The following is a 21,809-nucleotide window of genomic DNA, read 5'->3' as shown; positions in this document are numbered from 1 at the left end:
CTAGTGGGTGATCCTCCTGTTGTGCTGGGATTACAGGTATGAGCCACCATGCCCGACCAAAATGCTTGCGGCTTTTGACAGTTTTTACCCCAGGAGCTCGGTGCCTACCTTTTGGCTCTCCCTCTGGGCACGCTTTTGAGCCAGGGCAGGGACGCTCGCCTGCGTTGACTCCTCCTGTCCAGCCGGGGGCGCGGCACGACCTCTCCGCATGCGCAGTGCGCGCCGTGTCAGCTGCGCGGAGCTGGAGGCCTGCGCCGCTTTCCCGTCTGGCTCCCGCGGACCTGGTGCCGGCGGCTGCCTGCCGTCTCCACGCGACCCGACACGGGCGGCCGTGGCTCGCGGCCCGCGGCAAGAGCCGGTGACGGAACGCGGGGCCGAGCGGGAGGCGGCCGGTTCCGAGGTGAGCGCAGGCCGGCCGGGAGGGCCTCAGGGCTGGGCTCGGGGAACCCGGGGATCTGTAGGAGCGCTTGCAATGAGTCCCCATCTGTGCCCTCTCCCCCGGGCCCGAGCGCCTCGCAGGACCTCTGCTTCCTGCTCTCACCGGGCGCTGAGGGATTCCAGTATTCCTCGGGAGGTCTTGCACCTTGCCTCTCCCGGGCCGGTGGCTTCCAGGGACGTGGTGAGGAGGATGGCCCACGACCCATTAGCTCTGAGCGTGGACTGGGAGCTCAGCATAGTTGGGAGATGCGTTCCCGACGGTGGGAACAGTATCCAGTTCTGAGAGTCAAATAATGGCTTGGTGTCATTTATTAGGAAGTGCCAGTCTAGACGGGCCCTTCCGCTTACTGGTCTGTGGATGTTGTCGAGATTGGGACATGTCCATTTCAATTCTTTTAAATCGACCAAATGTTTCAACTCCTTGAGCTGAACTTTGTGTGTTCCGGAGCTCAAGGCTATTCATGGTAATAAAGCACACGGTTGATTTTCATCGCAATCACTTTCCCTGACTGACGCCTCCTGGTTGCACTAGCCTGTGTGGATGGGTTGTCATCTGAAGAACCAGACTGCTGGGCCCTGAACTCCGGCCTTGAGGTTCTGTTGTGGAACCCTGGAGGTTCTGAGCCTTGCTGTTGACTTTTCTCTACCACAGGAAGTTCAGAAGTTTGCCACACAGCGCTGTCAGGAAGATGAAGACTGAGTGAATGTATACGTGTAAAGCGCTTCAAACAGATGTGTGGAGTAAGTGGTACTTAATGTATTCACTGTGATGTAATGCCATAGTCAAACAGTATCTTTATATTAGACTACATTTTTAGAGGTAGTTAGCCACACCGGAACCGTAATTATTATCCTGCCAGGCAAGGTTGTGCATTGTGAGTTTGTGTCTATTTGCCTACTTTGTTTCCAGAAGAGTTAGGCTAAGTTCAGTGTAGCGGTGGCTGTGGGAGTTCAGCAGGCAGGACATCTCCAAAAAGCCTAAGAGGACAAAACATTGTGACTTGGAACGTTGTGCTGAGTGGATTGACTGGGGCTTGGAAGAAAGGTGGTTCCGGCCAGTGTTAGGACTAAGCAATTCCAGGAACCTGGTGTCTCACCCTGATGGTGGAAGATGGGTGTCACAGTCACTTCCAGTGACTCAGTCTCCACTGCGGGATGAAGGGGCCCAGCATTTTTTTTTTTTTTTTGGAGGGGAGGAGTTTGATGGGTTTGAAGGATGATAATTTGTAGGGTCTGTGTTGAAAGTCTTGTTGTGATCCAGGTCATGGTGTGAAACTGGACAGACAGAAGAACTGCGGCTTCAGCCTAGATGGATGCTTTTACACAGGATTCAGCGCAGGCTTATCAGGGCTGGGCTGTGTGGAGGAGGTAGCTCGGCTGGTAGACTTCCCAGCATGCACGAGGCTCTGGATTGGCTCTCCAGTAGCCCCATAAACTGGGGTGGGGGGTGCATGCCTGCTGTCCTGGAACTCAGAAGGTGAGAATGGGATGACAAGTTCCTGACCAGCCTGGATTAATTAATTAATTAATTATTGATTTTCTTAATCTTAATTACTTTATTATTTACTTTTATTTTATATGCGAGTGTTTTGCTTAGATGCATGCACATGTACTATGTGTATGCAGTGCCCGCAGAAGCCAGAAGAGGGCATTAGAGCCCCTGGAACTGAAGTTCCAGATGTCTGTGAGCCTTCAAGTAGGTGCTGATTATTATTATTATTATTACTACTGTATTGCTGGGGACCTAGGCCATGCTCAGCCAGCACTCTGCCCCTGGGCTGTAGCCCTGTTGCCATGCGCCCCCACTTCTTTTATTTTGGGTGTTTATTCTGACCCAGGTGCTTTTGCACATCCTCAGCTTTCTTTCTCAGAATTGGTGTAGACGTTCAGTGCTGAACCAGCCTGTGAAGGCTTCCGTAAGCCAGGAAGAGTGTACTGTCCAGGCTGGTTTGGCGTTGCTGTGCCTCAACTCCCTGTCAGTCGGTTGGTTCTGAAGTGTGTTCTGTCTGAATCTTTGGGGCTCTTAGCAGAACTAAGTTGTTTGCGGAGCTCAGTGATCTGGCCAGCTCTATCATCACCGTCCCCTTTTCTGGCTTCGCTCTGGGTTTTCTGAAGTCTTCTCCCGCCAGCTCCTTATGCTCATGTTGTTTTTCCCAGTTTGGCAGAACACAGACCATGCTAGACCATGCCCTAGCAAGCAGCCCTGAGAACATGTCCTGAGACCTTCTTGCTCACCCTCAGATGGCAGTAAGGACCCCTCCAGCAGTGGAAAGCAAGGCATCAGGAACCCCTGTACTCTAGCAGAACAGCTGTAGGACTCCTACCGGGGCAGCTTGGGGTGAGCTCCAGGTGGGAGGGAGGCAGCCCCAGCATGGTGGCTGTAGCTCTTGAGAGAGTATGGCCTGTGGTGATGGAAGGGTAGTGGCATTGGCTGCCTCTTGGCATCTTCCTTAGGAGCCTTCATAGCAGGGAATGCTAGGTTCTGGGCAGCCAGATGCCAGCTCAGGGCACATCACGAAACACAGGAGGTTCCATGGCAGTATGTCCTGCAGCTGGGCGCAGATGCGATGATCATATTAGAGTTGAATCATCATCATGGCGGAACTGCAGGGGAGGTGAAGACACAGCCTTGGCATCTGTGGTCAAGGCCACAGTGGGAAGAAATCCTGGGATGGAGAGGCTGGGGACACTGAGAACTTGGATTCTCAGGATTCCCCAATCTCCGGCCTGGCAGCAGGTCTTTGAGGTAGAGGAGAGTTTCTTTGCCCAGCCTAGCCTGTGCAGAGCCATCCCTGGGGCAGCTGCTTTGCCCAGGCTAGCCTGTGCAGAGCCATCCCTGGGGCAGCTGCTTTGCCCAGGCTAGCCTGTACAGAGCCATCCCTGGGGCAGTTGCTTTGCTCAGCACGGCTTGTCTGCTTCAGGGTCTGCCTCCACCTTCTCTCATGGCAGCTTCCCCTAAGTGGGGAGTCTTCAGATGTCTGTGGCTGCAGGACCTGGCTGTGTGGACTAACAGCAGCTGGAGGAAGTATGTGGAGTAGGGGGCTATAAAACTGGATGTACAGGGTGTGGAGGCAGGTACATTTTCTCATGATCGAGAGTTAATGACCCAGCTGGATATCAGGAGTTGGCCCTAAGCTGGACAGGCTTGAAGCTTGGATGCAGCCATGACCTAAACTACTGGTTCTCATCCTGGGGTGAGTTCATTGTCCTCGGGGGTATTTAGCAATGTCTGGGTATACTCTTGGTGGTTACTGTTAGAGGTCTAATACTTGCTTTCACTGTTTAGAGGCTGAGGGTGCTACTGAAGCAGTTATGATCTGTATAATAGCTTCCCAATGAGAGAGTTACCTAACTCAGAATGTTAGTAGAAGCCACGGCCAGAAACTCTGGCCTCCAGTAAATGAGGGGCGGTATCAGGACTGCTGTGGCAGTGTTGAAGAAGCCATTGGAAGTTTGGGGAGGCAGATAGATAGGTTGTTACTCAAGGCTAGAGATAACACCGCTTGCTCAGCCAGCCTCTGGGGGAAGTCCACTCCCTTCACTCTGGTAATATGGAATGGCCAGGGAGGGGCTGGCACTCTGGTAATATGGAATGGCCAGGGAGGGGCTGGCACTCTGGTAATATGGAATGGCCAGGGAGAGGCTGGCACTCTGGTAATATGGAATGACCAGGGAGGGGCTGGCACTCTGGTAGTATGGAATGACCAGGGAGAAGCTGGCACTCTGGTAATATAGAATGACCAGGGAGGGGCTGGTACTCTGGTAATATGGAATGACCAGGGAGAGGCTGGCACTCTGGTAATATAGAATGACCAGGGAGGGGCTGGCACTCTGGTAATATAGAATGGCCAGGGAGGGGCTGGCACCTTTGAGACGTAAGCTCAGCACTGACCCCCTGCAGGCTGCGATTGGCTTTCATGGTACCAAAGAGCTGGGTTCCCAAGTTCCTGAGAAAGGTAGAGCTCTGTAGTATCAGTGGCCAGGTGGTGTCCTTAGCCACAGATAGCAGGCAGTCATGGTACCCATAGCGGATGGTAAGCAGGGACTCACCAGGCTGTCTTGACCCGCTGTGCTGTGACTAGGCCATGGTTCTAGAGCAGTGTAGAGGGGCAGCCAGCTCAGACACTGGTGTGTGTGTTTGTGTGTGTGTTTCCTTTCTTTTGGTTTTGCTGGTGTGAGATTATTTATTTCCTGTGTTTTCATGGGTGTAGTTAACCTCCTGGGTTTGGATTTTTCCTTCTAGCATCTTCTGTAGGGCTGGATCTGTAGATAGATATTGTTTAAATCTGACTTTGTCATGGAATGTCTTGTTTTCTCCATCTGTGGTGATTAAAAGTTTTGCTGGGTATAGTAGTCTAGGCTGGCATATTTGGTTTCTTAGAGTCTGCAGCACATCTGTCCAGGCCCTTCTGGCTTTCAGAGTCTCCATTGAGAAGACAGGTGTAATTCTAATAGGTCTGCCTTTATATGTTACTTGGTCTTTTTCCTTTGCAGCTTTTAATATTTTTTCTTTGTTCTGTATGTTTAGTATTTTAATTATTATGTGGTGAGGGGACTTTCTTTTCTGGTCCAGTCTGTAAGTGTTAGTGTTCTGTAAGCTTATTGTACCTTTATAGGCATGTCCTTCTTCAGGTTAGGAAAATTTTCTTCTATGATTTTGTTGAAAATATTTTTTGGGCCTTTGAGCTGAAATTCTTTTCCTTTTTTCTGTTCCTATTATTTTTAGGTTTGGTCTTTTCGTCCAGATTTCCTGGATGTTTTGTGTCAGGAACTTTTTAGATTTAACATTTATTTTAACTGATGTATCCATTTCTTCTATGGTATCTTCAGTGTCCAAGATTCTCTCTTCCATCTCTTGTATTCTGTTGGTGAAACTTGTCTCTGTAGTTCCTGTTCACATTACTCCGTTTTTCATTTCCAGAATTCCCTCAGTTTGTGATTTCTGTATTGATTCTATTTCCATTTTCAGATTTTGAACAGTTTCATTTGTTTTCTTCAACTGTTCGTTTGTTTTTTCTTGACTTTCTTTAAGGGATTTATTCATTTCCTACAGTCGTTTGTGCCTTTCTGGATTTCTTTAGGGGATGTATTCATTTCCTCTTTAAGGACCTCTATCATCTGCATATAGTTGGTCTTAACGTCTTCCTCTTGGGCTTCAGCTGTGTTGGAATATCAGGGCTTGCTGCAGTAGGATGGCTGGGCTCTGGTGGAGACATCTTGCCCTGGCTGTTATTGTTGTGATCTTGCTTCTAGGCATTTAGGTTTGGGGTGATCATAGGCCCAGCTACTGATTTCTGGGTTTGTCTTTGTTGGGTAGCTGTTTTATTCCTTGGTTTCTGCTTCCTCTCTGGATTTTCAGAGAGTGTGTTGGCTGTGTTTTGCCTGTTTTCCTGGTGTGTTCAAGGGGAATGCTTGCTGGTGTTGGAGACGGGGGAAGGGGAGGCCAGGGGTAGATGGTCTGTTACAGTGCTAGGGAAAACCCCGAAAATTGGGACTGAGGTAACAGAGAGAGAGTGGAGAAGGCCTGGACAGCCTACCTAGTCTTCTGGGGGGCATGGCCTGTGGTCGAGTAGGGGGTGTCTGTCTGAGTTGGGGGCTGGGTTGCATCTACAAGGTGGGGAGAGGAGGCCGGGGAGATGGTCTGTGGGATCCATAAGAGGCGTGGACAGCAGGAAGATGAGGGTGCAGCTGGTGTTCTGTTACAGTGCTAGGGGTGACCCTGAGAATTGGGTTTGGGGGAACAGAGAGAGTGGAGAAGGTCTGAGGGCAGCCTCTCTGGTCTTCTGGCCCAAAAGTGGATTTCATAGTGTGAATTGAAAGGTTGGAAAACCATTGTGTGAAAGGAGTTTGTTTAAAGTTAGCAAAGGTCTCAGACTGACTATGTACCATAAGCTGCCTTGGCTACCTTGCTCAGTGGTGGAGTTTCCAAGTCATTTAGACCAACAAGGATGAGCTGCAGTGGCGGGCCGTGAATCCCCCTGGGTGCTCACCTTGTGGCGTTTGGTAACTACTGATTTAGAATTGAGGTAGACCATGAGAGCTTGTTGGGAAAGTTTGCACGTGGGCTGGTGGGCTACATTGTCTGCCTCAACTCTTCCTCTTTGCAAACCCTGGGGGCCATCCGGGGAGGCAGAGCCATAGCACACACCGGGCCTGGGGCCAGTGGGCTGACTGTTAGGATGTCAGAGAGGTGATACCTCTGGAACTTCTATTCCTGTTATGGAGGCACTTAGCATATATTGAGTGGCTAACACATATACCCCAAAGATGATGATATTTGAGCTTAAGTGGATAGACTTCTGCATGAGTCCTGATTCCTGGGCATACTTTGATTCATGGTCTCAGAGATTTGAGTGAAATCACTTTTGACAATGGCACATTTCCCTCCCACCTGGACTGGCAGTGATTGCAACTGCAATATTCAAGGCTGGAAAGTCTTCCAGTGTGTGCGGTGATGGGGTGGGGTGGGGACACTCTATTTAGCCAAAGTGAAAATGACTGATAAGCCCGCTGCAAACCTCTGGGTTTTTCAATAACTTCCCTCTGTGCTCAGAGTTACCCTGGCAAATCAGTATTTGAGGGGCCCTTTGTAGTTTGGGGCTTCTACTTGAAATGCCGGTGTGGCCCATTGCAGTCCCTGGTCAGTCTGTAGCAGCCATCCATCACACTCCAGGCTGTGTCCCACCCACAGCACCTGGGCATGAGCAATGGGAAGCTGGCTTGGTAAGCACCTTATGTTATGGTCTGCAGGGCAAGTGTGCCTGTCTTAGTCAGGGTTACTATTGCTGTGACAGAACACCATGGCCAAACACAAGTTGGGGAGGGAAGGGTTATTTCACTCACAGTACCTTATGACAGTTCGTCATCAAACGCCATGCAGGCAGGAACTGAAACAGGACAGGAGTCTGGAGACAGGAGCTGATGCAGAGGCCATGAAGGATGCTTCCTACTGGCTTGCTCCCCATGGCTTGCTCAGCCTTTTTTCTTATAGAACCCAGGACCATCAGCCCAGGGATGGCAGCACCTACAATGAATGGGCTGGGCCCTCCCTCGTCAATCACTAATTTAGAAAATGCCTTACAGCTGGCTCTTATGGAGGCAGTTTCTCAATTAATGTTCTGTCTTTTCAGCTGACTCTAGTTTGTGTAAAGTTGACCTAAGACTAGCCAGCATTCTGCCTTTTTGCTGAGCACTGAGCGGTTTCTTTTCTGTCTCAGCCCATGATGTTTACTGATTTTTTTCTACTGCTGTGTAACTGACCACGAAAACGCAGTGGCTTAGAGTGACAATGAGCATGTGGCCTTTGATGGGGACAGTGTGGATATCTGAGGGTACCATCCACTGGTTGTTCAAACTCTTGTGTAGTAAGAGTTCCCAAGAGGACAGTTGTAGAAACTGAGGTTTCTTGGGACCCAGGCTCAAAGTCTCAGAATGTCCTCTATGTAAGTGACAGACTGTGGGGACTTGCAGGGAAGGACCTGGGCTTCTGCTCTTGAGTTGCAAAATGCTGCTGTGCATATTCATGGATGGGAGGAGCTGTCAGCATCTGGACTGACCACAATGACTCTTTTCTTCTGTCCCCCTCCTCTTTCCCTTACTTTGGTTCTCCTGCTGGGTTCACTTGAATGCTTTTCAGTGAAACGAGCCAGCCTTTACTTTCATTATAAGATACCAACATGCGTTAGATTTAAAGTGGACGCTGCTCTTCTGAGATGCCCCTGACCCAGCTCCACACTCTGCATCACTTGGCTTCCTCTTCTCTCCCTCACTAGGTTGGAGGCTCCTCTAGGTGTGGTCAGCCTTGTCTCTGTCACAGTACCTAGTGAGTGAGTGAATGAATGGAAACTGATTTTAGAGTTACAAAGCATCATTTTGGTCCAGGTAAACTGTCACTGTAGGTCAGGTGAATGTTTCAAAATAAGTATCTGTAGTTATTTTGTTTTAGAATTTTCTTCTTGGGTCAGCACCTCCTTCCCAGGGCCCAACATTTCTTGGCTTATGCTTAAATATATATATATACACATATAAATACATATATATCTCTATATCTATCTATCTATCTATCTATCTATCTATCTATCTATATACATAGGGTTGGGGTTGGAAGGGTGGCTCAGCAGTTAAAAGCACTGGCTGCTCTTCCAGGGGACCCATGTTCCATTCCCAGCACATACCTGGAAGCTCACAACTATCTGTAACTCCAGTTCCAGGGGATATAATGTCCTTTTCTGGCCTCCATGGGCACCAGGCACACACATGGTGCACAGACATGTATACAGGCAAAAATACTTATACAGATAAGTATAAATTTAAAAGATGAATATAACTAGGGCATAGCTATAATTTTATATTATATATGACATATTATATATTTATGTATAGCATTAAATATTAAATTTATCCTATATGTAAGAATACATATTTGCATACATTAGCAGTGTCAAAAATCTTGTCATTTTGATGTCCTGTGCTTATAATCACAGACTTTGGGACATGGAGGCAGGAGGATCAGGGGATTAAGGCCATCATGGGCTATGTAGCAAATTCAGGGCCAGCCTGAGCTATGTGAGACCTTGTTTTGGAAAAAAAAAAGAGAGAAAGTAAATAAACGTATTAAAAGTTGAACGATCCAATCCTTTCAGGGTGTTGCTTGCCATCCTAAACATTTGCTTTTTCCCACGTTTGTCTTTGTCGACCAGGTGTGTGAGGAGGAGGCTATCTGTGTCGTCATGTGCGCGTCAGTCAAGTACAACATCCGGGGTCCCGCCCTCATCCCCAGAATGAAGACCAAGCACCGGCTCTACTACGTCACCCTCTTCTCCATCGTCCTCCTGGGCCTCATCGCCACAGGCGTGTTCCAGTTCTGGCCCCACTCCATCGAGTCCTCCAGTGACGGGGGTGTGGAGAAGCGCAGCATCCGGGAAGTGCCTGTGGTCAGGCTGCCAGCTGCCAGCCCCATCCCGGAGCGGGGGGACCTCAGCTGTAGAATGCACACGTGTTTCGATGTCTACCGCTGTGGCTTCAACCCAAAGAACAAAATCAAGGTGTACATCTATCCCCTGAAAAAGTACGTGGATGACGCGGGTGTCCCAGTGAGCAGCACCATCTCCCGGGAGTACAACGAGCTGCTGACGGCGATCTCAGACAGTGACTACTACACGGATGACATCAGCCGGGCCTGCCTCTTTGTCCCCTCCATCGACGTCCTGAACCAGAACCCCCTTCGCATCAAGGAGACGGCACAGGCTCTGGCCCAGCTTTCCAGGTACCTGACACCTAGCCGCCAGAGCCCAAGGGATAGTCTAGAGGGAAGGGGAGAGACGGGAGTGTGTCCCCTGTTGACGTGCCCCCCAGATGCTTCAGCTCACACGTGTGTGAGTGACTGATGTGTAGCAGGAGGTTTGTGCTGTGAGTGCCGGCCGTGGGGCTGCCATCCTGCAGCTGTAGTGGCCTGTGGCTTAGTGGAGTTTAGAACTAAAGGAAGCTCTCTCCTCCTGTACTTCTCCCTGTGGATTAAAAGGCACAGCCTTCTACCCCAGGCACTCTGGTCATTCCTGTTTGCTGTGAAAAGCCTGGAAAGGCAGCTCAGCAAAAGGAATGTAAGATCTATTCCATCCTCTGCCTCTAAAAGGCAACCACTATTACTGTTTCAGTGGGCTTATTCAGTCTTTTTTTTTGTTTTTGGTATGAAATTGCTATGTGTGTATAATTATGAACATTTTTGGCCAGGAATGGCATCATGTGGTCATACTCCAAAGAAGCTTCAATTCTCATAATGTATTGTGAATATCTTTCCAAATAATTTAACTGTGTGTGTGTGTGTGTGTGTGTGTGTGTGTGTGTGCACGTGTGTATGTGCACGTGCATATGAGAGTACTAGAATGCACACACACAATGTCTATGCAAAGGCCAGAGATTGATGTTGGGTGTCTTTATTACCCTTTTTTTTTTTTTTTTTTTTTTTTGAGACAGGTCTCTCACTGAACCTGGAGCCTGCCCATTTGGCTAGGTGGCTGGTCATTGAGTCCGGAGATCTTCCTGTCTGTGCCTCCCCAGCAGTGGGGTTACAAGCATGCTCCTCTGCACCTGGCTTTTATAAAGGTGCAGAGAATTGAACTCAGGTCCCCAGGCTTGTATGGCAAGCACTATACTGACTGGGTCATCTCCCTAGCCCCTCACATTCTTTTTTTATATAATTTTGAAGGTTGTGTACTATTCTACTTTATGGATATTCTGTATATATTTAATCAGCTGCCTATAATTTGTTTACATTTGTTTCTTTTAAATTTTTATTTATTTAAACGCGTATGGATGTTCTGCCTGCGTGTATGTCTGTGTACCACATGAGTGCCTGGTGTCCTACAGGCCAGAAGAGAGCATTGAATTCCCTGGAACTGGAGTTATAGATGGTTGTGAGCCATCATGTGGGTGCTAGGATTAGAACCTGGGTCCTCTGGAAGAGCAGCCAGTGTTCCTAACCACTGAGCCATCTCTCCAGCCCAACTTTTGCTTCTTGAGCATTTAGGTGAGTTTCAGGTTTTTGGGTTTATTTTTATGTTTAAATGATCAGAAATGATGATGTAGCAGACGAGCTGGAAATACACCTTTCCAGTTTTTTGTTTTTTTTTAAACCTGTTGTCCCTTTGGGTGTTCAGAAGTTTCTTTGCACCTGGGAGGCCTTGCTGTTGTGGCTACTTACACCTGTGTCTCAGCAGGTGGCGCTGTTGCAGGCTTGGGCTGTTTGCACATGTGATCCAGCATCATCATACCCTCTTTTCTTCATGGTTGAAGTGTAGACTCTGAATTGTTTGCTTTCTCAATAGGTGGGATCGAGGAACAAATCACCTGCTGTTCAACATGTTGCCTGGAGGTCCCCCAGACTACAACACTGCCCTGGATGTCCCCAGAGACAGGTGAGCATTTGGGAGGCTGTCCTATGATGGATTTCTGAGGATTAGGGAAGTTAAATAGGAATCATTTATTTCCATGAAATTAGGTTCCTAGACGCAGGTGAGGTGCACGCTTTTAATCCCAGCATTTGGGAGGCAGAGGCAGGCGGATCTTTGAGTTTGAGGCCTGTTCCAGGACAGCCAGGGCTACACAGGGAGAAACCTATCTTACAATAGATAGATGGATGGATGGATGGATGGATGGATGGATGGATAGATAGATAGATAGATAGATAGATAGATAGATAGATAGATAAAGGAATTAGGTTCCCGAACCTGCTGGGATATATTTTATGATCAGAATTGCTTATTAAACTAGAAAATCCTCTGAGGCATTTCTCTCCTTAAGACAGGAATTTGGAAGCTGTTAACCTGTGGAAGCAGTTGGAGCTGGGGTCCTGGGACAGCTCGAAGAACTGTCTTGTTTTCCTAGTCGGGGCTGGTGTTAGTTTCAAGTGTAGCATCCAGTTCCCAAGCCAGTTAGGTTCAGGATAATGGTGTCCATCCATGCTTTCTGAATTGGGGCTCACTTGCCAAAAGGGGTCCTGTAGCTCCTGAGGAGAGAAGGGTGGATGTGTAAAGGTCCCCGAAGCCTGTACTGTGAGGGCAGCCAGGGGGCTCAGGGCATCACTGCCTGTGTTTTGATGGGCCAGTTCCTCCCCTCCTCTCCCTGTTTTTCCCACCTCACTTCTCATCCCCACTCACCTCTCCCTTGTTTCCTCCTTTCTGGTAAAGCTTCCCAAACAGGCCGAAGTAGGGAGAGGTGGCCAGCGGTCATGCTCCTGACTCCGAGCTCACTCATTACGCCTCTCGGCCCTTTCATGCATCAGTTGACTCACTTTAGCCCAAGGCTCCTGGAAAGTTCCAGAATGAGGCGCTGCGCTTGTCTCCTCTTTCAGTGTTTGGCTCACTGCTTTTAGGAAAGCAGAAAGTTTGGCCCCAGCTCAGGACAGTGTTCAGGTTACAGGAGTGTTGTAAGAGTGTGTGGGCGGATTTCCTTTATTCCACAGTCTTGTTAGATGATGCTGAACTTGAGATCAGTGTTACTGACAGAAGTCTCATCTTGAGACCAGCTGTGTTCTCAGAGGCTAACGTTATCATCTGTGGAAATATACACTGTGTCATGTGTCTGCCCAGATGGTTGATTTAAACCTAGGCTTCAAGTGGCTGCCTCCAGTCAGTTTTGATTTTCTGTCTGGAAGACACATAATAATGTAGAGAGCCCTGTGGACAACAGAGGGCAGTGTGGCTGCCACACAGGCAGAGAGAGCCCCGTGGACAACAGAGGGCAGTGTGGCTGCCACATAGGCAGAGAGAGCCCCGTGGACAACAGAGGGCAGTGTGGCTACCACACAGAGAGCCCCGTGGACAACAGAGGGCAGTGTGGCTGCCACATAGGCAGAGAGAGCCCCGTGGCCAACAGAGGGCAGTGTGGCTGCCACACATGCAGAGAGCCCTGTGGACAACAGAGGGCAGTGTGGCCACACAAGTCTGCACAAGCAGTTCCCCCCCAGGCTATCCCTGACTGGCCTCCTGATTGAGCTGCTTTTATAGACGCCTAGAAAAGCAGAAATGTGTAAGGAATACGGGCAGAAGAAGGATAATCAAATTCTAAGGTTGTAGAACTGAGAGAACTAACATCACATAAATGTTAAGGGAATGATTGCTCCCACTGGTGTTAAAATGAAATAGGCTATGTGTATGTGGGCCCAGGACCCTCGCTGAGGCCCGAATAGTTGCTGATGTTCTGAGGGCAGGAAGGAGCTGTTGGGGTGCAGTGTCTACCCCTCCTGTTTGGGGTGTGCTTTAGGAGGGCTCGGTTCTGTTGTTCTGTTTGGAACATTTCACTTAAAAATTTCATAGTCTCACGATGTAGACCCAGTTGGCCTGGAGCCAGGCTGGCTGTGAAATTTATAGAGATCCATGGCCTACCTGTCTCCTGAGTGCTGGGATTAAAGACGTGTGCCACCATGCCCAATGGGACACTTTGCTTCTGCTGGGATCTTGCTGTATGCTCTGTGTGTGACACTGATCTTTATTTTTAATCAAGTGTTAAATGTGAGAAGATTCCAAATGGGCAGAAGACTGTTGGAGTTTTAGTAGTTGGTGCCTGGGTGTTAGAACCAGAAGGCGAGCTTGTTCTCATCAGCATGTGCTTGGCCTCCATCTTGGCTGCCGTATGTTTCACTCTGATGCCTTGGTAGCTTTCTGTGTGGGAGGAGTCATAGGCTTGTTTTTAAGTCTCTGTCCTCTGTCCTTGCTTGTGTGTTTGGAGGAGTGTACAGTAGCATCAGATGGAGCTGGATGTCTGCTCTGGAATTAGAAGGCAGGTGGATTAGATTAGATCTTTGAAGTCCAAATTCGTGGATGTGCTTGCTCATATGATATTTTGTTTTGTTTTGTTTTTTGAGACAGGGTTTCTCTGTGTGTCCCTGGCTATCCTGGAACTGGCTTTGTAGACCAGGCTAACTTTAAACTCAGAGATCCACCTGCCTCTGGCTTCCGAGTGCTGGGATTAAAGGTGTGCACCACCACTGCCTATCTGCTTATATGGTATTTTGCTTAAAGAAATGTAAGGATCTGAACTGAATTAGAATCCAGGGCCTTCAGTGTGCTAAGCAAGTGCTCTACCACTGAGCTGTAGTCCAAAACCCAAATGTATCTTTTATGCTGCTCAAATGTTTCCTATTTCTCTTAGAATTTTTAGGAACAGTACATGTGACACATAGGTATTTTGCACAAGAGTTGAGCTGCATGCAAGTGTGTAAGGGATCAAACTAAACAGCCTGCTTAGTCCAATTTCACGAGAGAGAGAGAGAGAGAGAGAGAGAGAGAGAGAGAGAGAGAGAGAGAAAGAGAGAGAGAGAGAGAGAGAGAGAGAGAGAGAGAGAGAGAGAGAGCGCCTCACCGTTAGAATAGTGTCTTAGTTTTGTTCCCTGTTTCTCTGATGAGCACCCTGACAGAGCAGCTTTGGGGAGACAGGGTGTATGGGATTTATTTGGCTTCAGCCCATCATTTCGAGGACATGAAGAGGAATGTGAAGCAGCTAGTCACATCCACAGTGATGAGCAGAGAGAATGGTGTAGGCTTCCTCGGCTGGCATGCTCTACTCTGTACAATCCACACCCACACCCAGGGAATAATAGTGGCGCCTACTTGGTGGCTGGGTCTTCCCACATAAAGTAGCATAATTAAGATAACCTCCTCTCCCCCAGACATGCCCACATGCCAGCCTAATCTAGAAAACTCCTTATTACAAATCCTTTCCCAGTTGACTCTACATTGTGCTAACTTGACAAACTGTCACAACTATTTTGTTTTTCTAGTCCTTTTGCCCCATGAGTTTACACACACACACACACACACACACATGCACACACACACACACACACACACACAGATGCACATGCACACACATACATGCACACCCTCCCACATTCAGTTTAACTTTAGTAGGAGCATATTAGACCTCTTGGATGCTTAACTAATGTTCATTTTCTCAGGTATATTCTAGAGTATTACTACCTTGGCTTTTTATTAGTCTTCCTTTGAGTATGTCTTGTACATATTTCTGCTGTGCTGTGGGTGTCTATATTCATTTATTTGAACTTGTTAGGGAAACATAAATCCTGTACAAGAGAAGCGAGGCTAGCCCAGTGACCTCTGTACCCCACTCTCAGCTTCATCACCTCCTGGCCGGTGCTGCTCCACCTGTTCGGAATGTGCTCCTCCCCCAATTATCTAGAAGCAAATTCCAGACCTCATTACATGTGCAGACAGTCCTGTGTGGATCTCCGCATTAACTACAACACTATTATACGTAAAATATTGACAGTACTTAGACAAAGATTTATTTTTATTTAAGTGTGTATGTGTGTGCCTGCATGGGTTTGTGTGCACCTCAGGTGGGTAGGTTCCCTTGGAGGCCAGAGGGCATGAGATCCCCTGGAACTGGAGTTACTGACAATTGGGGATGCTGAGACCTGAACCCTGGCCTGCTGTAAGGACAGTAAGCACTCCTAACTGCAAAGCCATCTCTCCAGCCATATGGTATTTTTTTGGTGGTGTTTTTGAGACACACACTCTCTCTCCGTAGTACAGACTAGCCTCAAACTCACAACCTGTAGCCGCAGGTTTCTAAGCTGAGATTACAGGCATACACCACCATGCTCTGTTCAACAATATTTCTTTTTAATTGTTGTTTTGTTTGTTTGTTTGTTTTTGAAGCAGAGTCTCACTAAGGAGACCAGGCTGGCCTCGAACTCATAAATATTCACCATTCTCTGCCTCCCTAGTGCTGAGATTAGAGACGTGGGCCATGCTGAAACATGCTCAACAATACTTCTTTAAATAAATTGATAAACGAGGCACCTGTGTTTGGCACTCTGAATGCTCAGCAATAGGAGGCGGCCTGTGAGCTCCTTGTGTGCGTGGGAGTCAGGAGGGCGGTGGGAGCAAGGCTCAGCACTGGCGGCAGAGGAGGCATCCTAGAGTCAGGGAGCCCTGGCTAGCTCCATGCTGGAGACCTTCCCTATTGACCCCTTGGCCTGCCAATTGGTAGGATCATTCACTCAGACTTCCTGGCCACAAGTTTTCGACTCCATCTCTTGTGGAACTGAGCTTCAGTTTGGGGATCTGTGATGGGAAAACAATGTCCTGCTCAGAAGTTCTCTCTGCAGTCAATGTGAAACATGTGTCCTGTGAAGTGGGGGCAGCTGGCACCCTGTATTGTAATGCCATGGGAAGCTGGGCTGAAGAGGCTGGGGTTTGCAGGGGGGTGTAGATGTAACCAACCTTCTTATTAAATAAGAAACACAGAACCAATGCAAAGAAGAAAGCCAAGAGGTCAGAGCTAAGAGCTAAAACCTTACCCTTCCTCCTGCGGTGGTCCTACCTCTCCGAACCAGAGCTACCCCTATGATAAAGACTTTATATAGAGTTCTTGTTCTGCCTTCTCATTGGTTGTAAACTCAACCACATGACCGCCTCATCACGGCCTGTCTGTATAGGCCTCCAGGTTTTCCATGATTAGTATTGATTAAAGGCATGTGTATCCAATAATGGCTGTATCCCTGAACACACAGAGACTTACCTAGCTCTGCCTACCAAGTGCTGGGATTACAAGCGTATGCCACCACTGCCCTGCTTTCCTATGGCTTGCTAATAGCCCTGACCCCCGGGCAACTTTATTTGTTAACATACAAATAACATTTTAATACAAATAAAATATCACCATAGGGGGGGATCCTCCATACAGGCCTGGCCTGAGGACAGTTTGACCTCCTGCCATCAAGGTTCTTTCGAGATCACAATCAGAGATGATGATGATGATGTGTGTGTTGGTGTGTGTGTGTACACATGACACAGGCCTGCTTCAGACACCTCTCCACCGTATCTGCACACCTGCCCCACGCCTCTGCAACATAATAACGTGTTTGGGGCCACAACAGAATAATGGAATAACAGTGAAGGTTGATGTGAGAAAGGAAGCATGCTCTTCAACTCCACCCCCAACCCCCGCCCTGCCCCTTCCTGTAGGCGGACAGTAACAGTCTAGTCACCTACAATGCTGACTTACCTATGCTGCCTGGTGCCTGTCTATAGCACCCACGTCTGTTTGTCTGCACAGCAGCCCTGGACCCTGCAGGGTCTGCTTGCCATCACAGCCATGGAACCCGTCCAAGTTCATGCTGGATGGATTCAGTGTTGCATGCTAATCAGGAAAACATCAGAGCGTGTGTTGGTACTGAGGATAGTTATACTGCATCTTAGAAGTAGTAGACAGGAAGCTGGAGAGGTTCTGAGTCTGCTTGTTACCCCACTTAGCAGTTCTTGGTTTCAGAGTGCTTAAGCAAACAGAGTGGAATTTCCAGAGGTGGTTTGAACGTCTCTGAACTTAGACTGGACACGTTAGAAGGGAATATAAGTTGTCGTCAGGGTGTGGAGGGGATTGGTAGCAATCAATATTGAGAAGAAAAATGTGGTTCTCAGTTCAGACATTGTGCGCAGACTCCGAGGTATGTGCAACTAGCAAAATCACCCCCGAGAGTGCTTTCGGTGGATGGGTTGGGGCCCTAGGAGAGAAGAGAGCCGAGGGTGGTGTGACCCACACCTGCTTCCGTTGTCTGATGCAATGTCATCATGGCACTTGCTGGACCCAGTTAAAACCATGTGGTGGGTGTTTTCTAACTAGGGAGAAGGCGTGCTGGTGCCCACAGACTCCAAGAGAGGCTCTAGTGCATTGCCCATCCCTCTTTCCCAGCTAGAGAATGGATTAATAAGACCCACACTGGGAGGGACAGTGGCAGCTGGTGGAGGCTGTGTGAGCGACACAGCCCTGGGAGAGGGCAGAGGGAGAGCTGCTTGGTCCAGGGACCAGAGAGTCTGGGCTGATTTGTGTGAGATGTGATACCTGCCGGCTACCACCGCTTTCCTTGTCTGTAGTCTCGTGAGATTCCAGGAGAGGGTGAGAAATGACTGCCCAGTCTTCCTATAGACCTGCCATTACTCCTGTTGCTGTGGGTGTGTCGAGAATAAAGTATCGAGGCTGGAGAGCTGGCTCAGTGGTTAAGAACACGGGCTGCTCTTCCGGAGGATCTGGGTTTGATTCCCAGCACCCATGTGGCTGCTCCAACTGTCTGTATAACTCTAACCCAAGGAGATCCCATGCCCTTTCTGGCCTGTGCAGGCATACATGCAGGCAAACCACTCATACACATAAAAAAATAATAAAATAAAAATTTAAAAAAGGATAAGGCTTTCCAGGGAGGCGAGTGGTGTCTGAAGGAGGTAGCACAGGGGCTGACAATATAGCTCAGTGGGTAAGGGGGGCTTGCTACCAAGCTTCATGACCTGAGTTCTATCCTGGAATCTACATGGTAAATGGAGAGCATAGACTCTCACAGCTTATCCTCCGACCTCTACTCATGTACTCTGGTGCATGCACACATGCAAATACACACACACACACACACACACACACACACACACACACACACACACCCCATATCTATATACACACACCAAAAAATATAAATGTATTTCAATTTTTTTAAAGTAAGGAAAGACTTTAGGCAGTGGAGGAAAGCTGTTGTTATTTGATGGAAGCAGCTGATGCCCGGGTGGTGCACGTGAGTTAGGGTTGTATCAGTGTTTCTCAAGCACAAGGACTCTCATATTATCTGTTGTGTTTATTAAGACTCAATCATTGCCATCCCTTCCCATGGCGTTTATCATGAAGACCTTTCTTGCTCAACGTTTACCGAAGTCTTTTCTCTGCAGGGCGCTGTTGGCTGGTGGCGGCTTTTCTACCTGGACTTACCGGCAGGGCTATGACGTCAGCATTCCTGTCTTCAGCCCACTGTCAACTGAGGTGGCTCTCCCAGAGAAAGCACCAGGGTAAGGTGGCTCAGCCCAGGCAGGGTGCCATTACAGAGCGTGGGTGCTGGCAAGGCTGGGTGTGGGGTACCCTGGCAATCAAGGTGTCTACTTCAGGCCAGAGTCAGGAGTGTGCTGGCCTACCCCACCTATCTTGCTTTTCTTATAGCTTTCAGTATCGTAGGAAGCTTGTGGACTGTCTGCTAAGTTCACAGTCTAGAAACCTGTGGCATTCTGCCCCTGCTTCAGACAGCAAATTAACAAGTCTATCCTGTGAGAAGTGTCCCTCTGGATCTGCCTGCATCAGCCCACTGCCATCTCCTTTGGGATGCTAAGTGATGTCCTGTTTTGTGTCCCTGACTCTAGTCTCACTACCATCCAGCCTGGTCTTGCCCTTCCAATGCCTGCCGGGTAACGCCACACTTCCCTGAATGCCTGTCACAGCTGTCTGGTGTCTGGCCTGTCTCCTGTCAAGTCTTCTCTCAAAGAACTTTCCCTTCAGTTTTTTTAGAACAGGTTTTACTCTCCCTGTTATTCTGTGAACTCTTCATCTGTGAGTGTGTGAGTGTGTGTGTGTGTTGTGTACACATGTTTATGTGTGTTGTATACGCATTTATGTATTTGTTGGGGGGGTGTTGTGTGCATATTTGTGTGTATAGGCAAAGATGGCCCTCGGGTATCTGTCCTCCGTTGCTGTCCACTTTTTGTTTTTTGAGGCAGGGTCTCTCTCTGAACCAGAGCTCATCCATATGGCTAGGCTGACTAGCCAGTGAACTTCGAAGATCTTCCCGTCGCTGCCCTTCAATCCCTCTCATCTTTCAGCCTCCCACCCAGGCTGTGCTGTAGATACATGCTGCCATGTTTGGCTTTCCACAGTGTCTCTGGGGATCCAAACTCAGGTCCCAAAACTTGTGCAGCAGATAGTCTGCCAACCAACGAAACCATCTCCTAAGCCCTGCCTGGCAGTCTTCCTCCTTATCTCTGTCAGTCTAACGCCCTGCCCTGCTCATCCTTTACTTTTCAACTTGAAACTGCTTAGTTGGGGAAGGGTGGGCCGCAGTTTCTCTTCCCGGGACCAGATCCCCTGTATTATGTTCCCACTGCAGGCTTCCCCTCCTAGGGTGACACTTGTGCAGTGGCACCATGACTCTTGGAAAGCCTGTCTGCTTTGGTCTTTGGATTCTGTCAGTGCGATGGAGTACAGGCCAGGTCTGCTGTTTAACCACCAGAGTGGGTTTGACATTTAGTTGGCTCATATTTTCATATGTGCCATAAGGGGAAAGGTCTGGTTGCATGGATGTGGTGGGCCTTCTGTCTAACCCTTTCTTTGCTGGAGACTATTTGGAAGTTGTTTCATGGTGGGAGCTCAGTGAGTTTTAAACAGACACGATGAGGATAGGAGCATCCTTTGCTTGCATGAGAAGCATCCAGATACATAGCTGAGTGAATGTCCTACCAGGTGACGCTCGAGACCAACTCACAGTTTGATAGAAAGGAATCTCAAGGTGCTGTTCACTCTGAGAACATTAGGCCCGTTCTCTGAGCAGACCAGACTCAGAAGCCTGTATGGACTCTGAGAAGCCAGTGTACACTCCCTAGGGTACGACAGTGCCTTCTTGTGTGTGTTCCACCCCCGTGGCCTGGAGCCAGCCAAGCCCTGAAGTATCTGCAGCATTTCTTTAACAAATGTTTGGACCCTGTGGCAAGCCCGGGTCAGCTCCAGGTACTTTCCTGTAACCCTCGGAAAGGGCAAAGCAGGGCTGCGTGGTCTGTGCACAGCAGCACAGAGTCCTCCTGGGGGCATCTCCCGGGTGTGACGTCATTACATTTAAGTTGATAGTAACTCATAGACTGTACATCCAGTGTTTTAAAGTGTAAAATCCTGGCAGTGGGGGTGTTGTTGCTTATTCAGAATTGTGTAATTCTCATCAATACTGCTATCTTAGTTCTAGAACATTTTATCACTCTCCAAATACAGTCAGTAACAGTCACTTGTCATCTCTGTTCAGGGCAGCGTCTGCTAGCCTCTTTCCTTTCTCTGCTTCTGCTCTGGACACTTCATGCTAGTGTGGTGAGGCCTTTTGTGTCCATCTTCCTCCAGTGAGTGTGTTTTTACACTTTGCTCAAGCACTCTCTCATTGGCTGTCTCATTGTGTGTCTGCACCATGTTCGATTCACCCAGTCACCAATGGATGGCAGCTGTGATTATTTCTAATGTCTAGCTGTACTGAACACGCTGCTGTGGACTTTCAAGTGCAGGCTTTTGTGTTTTCAGTTCCCTGGGCTTTATATCGAGGAGTGGCATTGCTGAGCCATGTGGTATTTCTCTTGTAACTTGTAGAGGACACACCAGACCCATTCCCAAAGGTTACAGCACTGCGCCAGCCAGCCAGCCAGCCAGCGCTGTGTATGGTTTCCAGTCCTCGTCTTCAGAGCTGTGCCGTTATCTGCAGATCTGGCCATCCTAGGACGTGTGGGCACTGTATCCCTGTTGCTTCGCTTTTCCCCAGTGACCCCGCCTGCCGCTGCCTGTCTTTCTCTTTCTCTTGTGCTTATGGCCATTTATACGACTTGTTTGGAGAAATGCCTGTTCATAGTATCTGCTCATTTTAAGTTGACTTGTCGTCTTGTTGTAGAATTTTAACAGTTTTTATGTAGTCCAGGCATAGGGGCCTCCCTGGGTATGTGATTTGCAAATATTCTCTCCTGTTCTGTAGGCTACTTTCCACTTCCTTGATAGTGACCTTTGAGGTACAAAAGGTTCTACTTTTGATGAAGTTCAGTTTCTGTGTGTGTGTGTGTGTGTGTGTGTGTGTGTGTGTGTGTGTGTGTGTCTGTCTGTCTCTGTCTCGGGTTGGGGAGCGGCATTTGTGGATGTGTTTGGAGGCCCTAGGCTGAAGTTAGATGCCCTCCTCATTTGCTCTCCACCTTGGTGGTTGAGACAGGGTCTCTCACTGAATCTGGAGTTCACCAGTTCATGGAGACTGCACTGCTGGCCAGTGACCCTCTAGAGTTCCCGTGTCGGTCTCTCCGGCGCTAGGACTG

The 21,809-nt window shown here is 48.6% G+C and overlaps 1 protein-coding gene across 7 annotated transcripts in view; it reads left to right on the top strand.

Moving 5' to 3' along the window:
* Positions 1-207: 207 nt before the first annotated feature.
* Ext2 (exostosin glycosyltransferase 2) overlaps positions 208-21,809 on the top strand; it is a 164,559-nt gene continuing 142,957 nt past the window's right edge. For 2 of the 7 annotated variants that reach the window (XM_052726267.1, XM_052726266.1), the window contains exons 1-4: positions 209-400; positions 9,138-9,703; positions 11,262-11,351; positions 18,669-18,785. In XM_052726267.1, coding sequence (XP_052582227.1) covers positions 209-400; positions 9,138-9,703; positions 11,262-11,351; positions 18,669-18,785 — 965 coding nt within the window. Of the gene's footprint in view, positions 401-1,090; positions 1,180-9,137; positions 9,704-11,261; positions 11,352-18,668; positions 18,786-21,809 lie in introns of all 7 variants that reach the window. The other 5 variants (XM_052726271.1, XM_052726272.1, XM_052726268.1 and 2 more) reach the window with 4 other exon arrangements.

The sequence above is a fragment of the Peromyscus californicus genome, unplaced genomic scaffold, assembly GCF_007827085.1.
Source record: "Peromyscus californicus insignis strain IS unplaced genomic scaffold, ASM782708v3 Scaffold_7__1_contigs__length_154581171, whole genome shotgun sequence".
Taxonomy (NCBI): domain Eukaryota; kingdom Metazoa; phylum Chordata; class Mammalia; order Rodentia; family Cricetidae; genus Peromyscus; species Peromyscus californicus.
The sequence above is the reverse complement of the archived record's forward strand: the minus strand, read 5'-3'. Positions and strand labels throughout refer to the sequence as shown.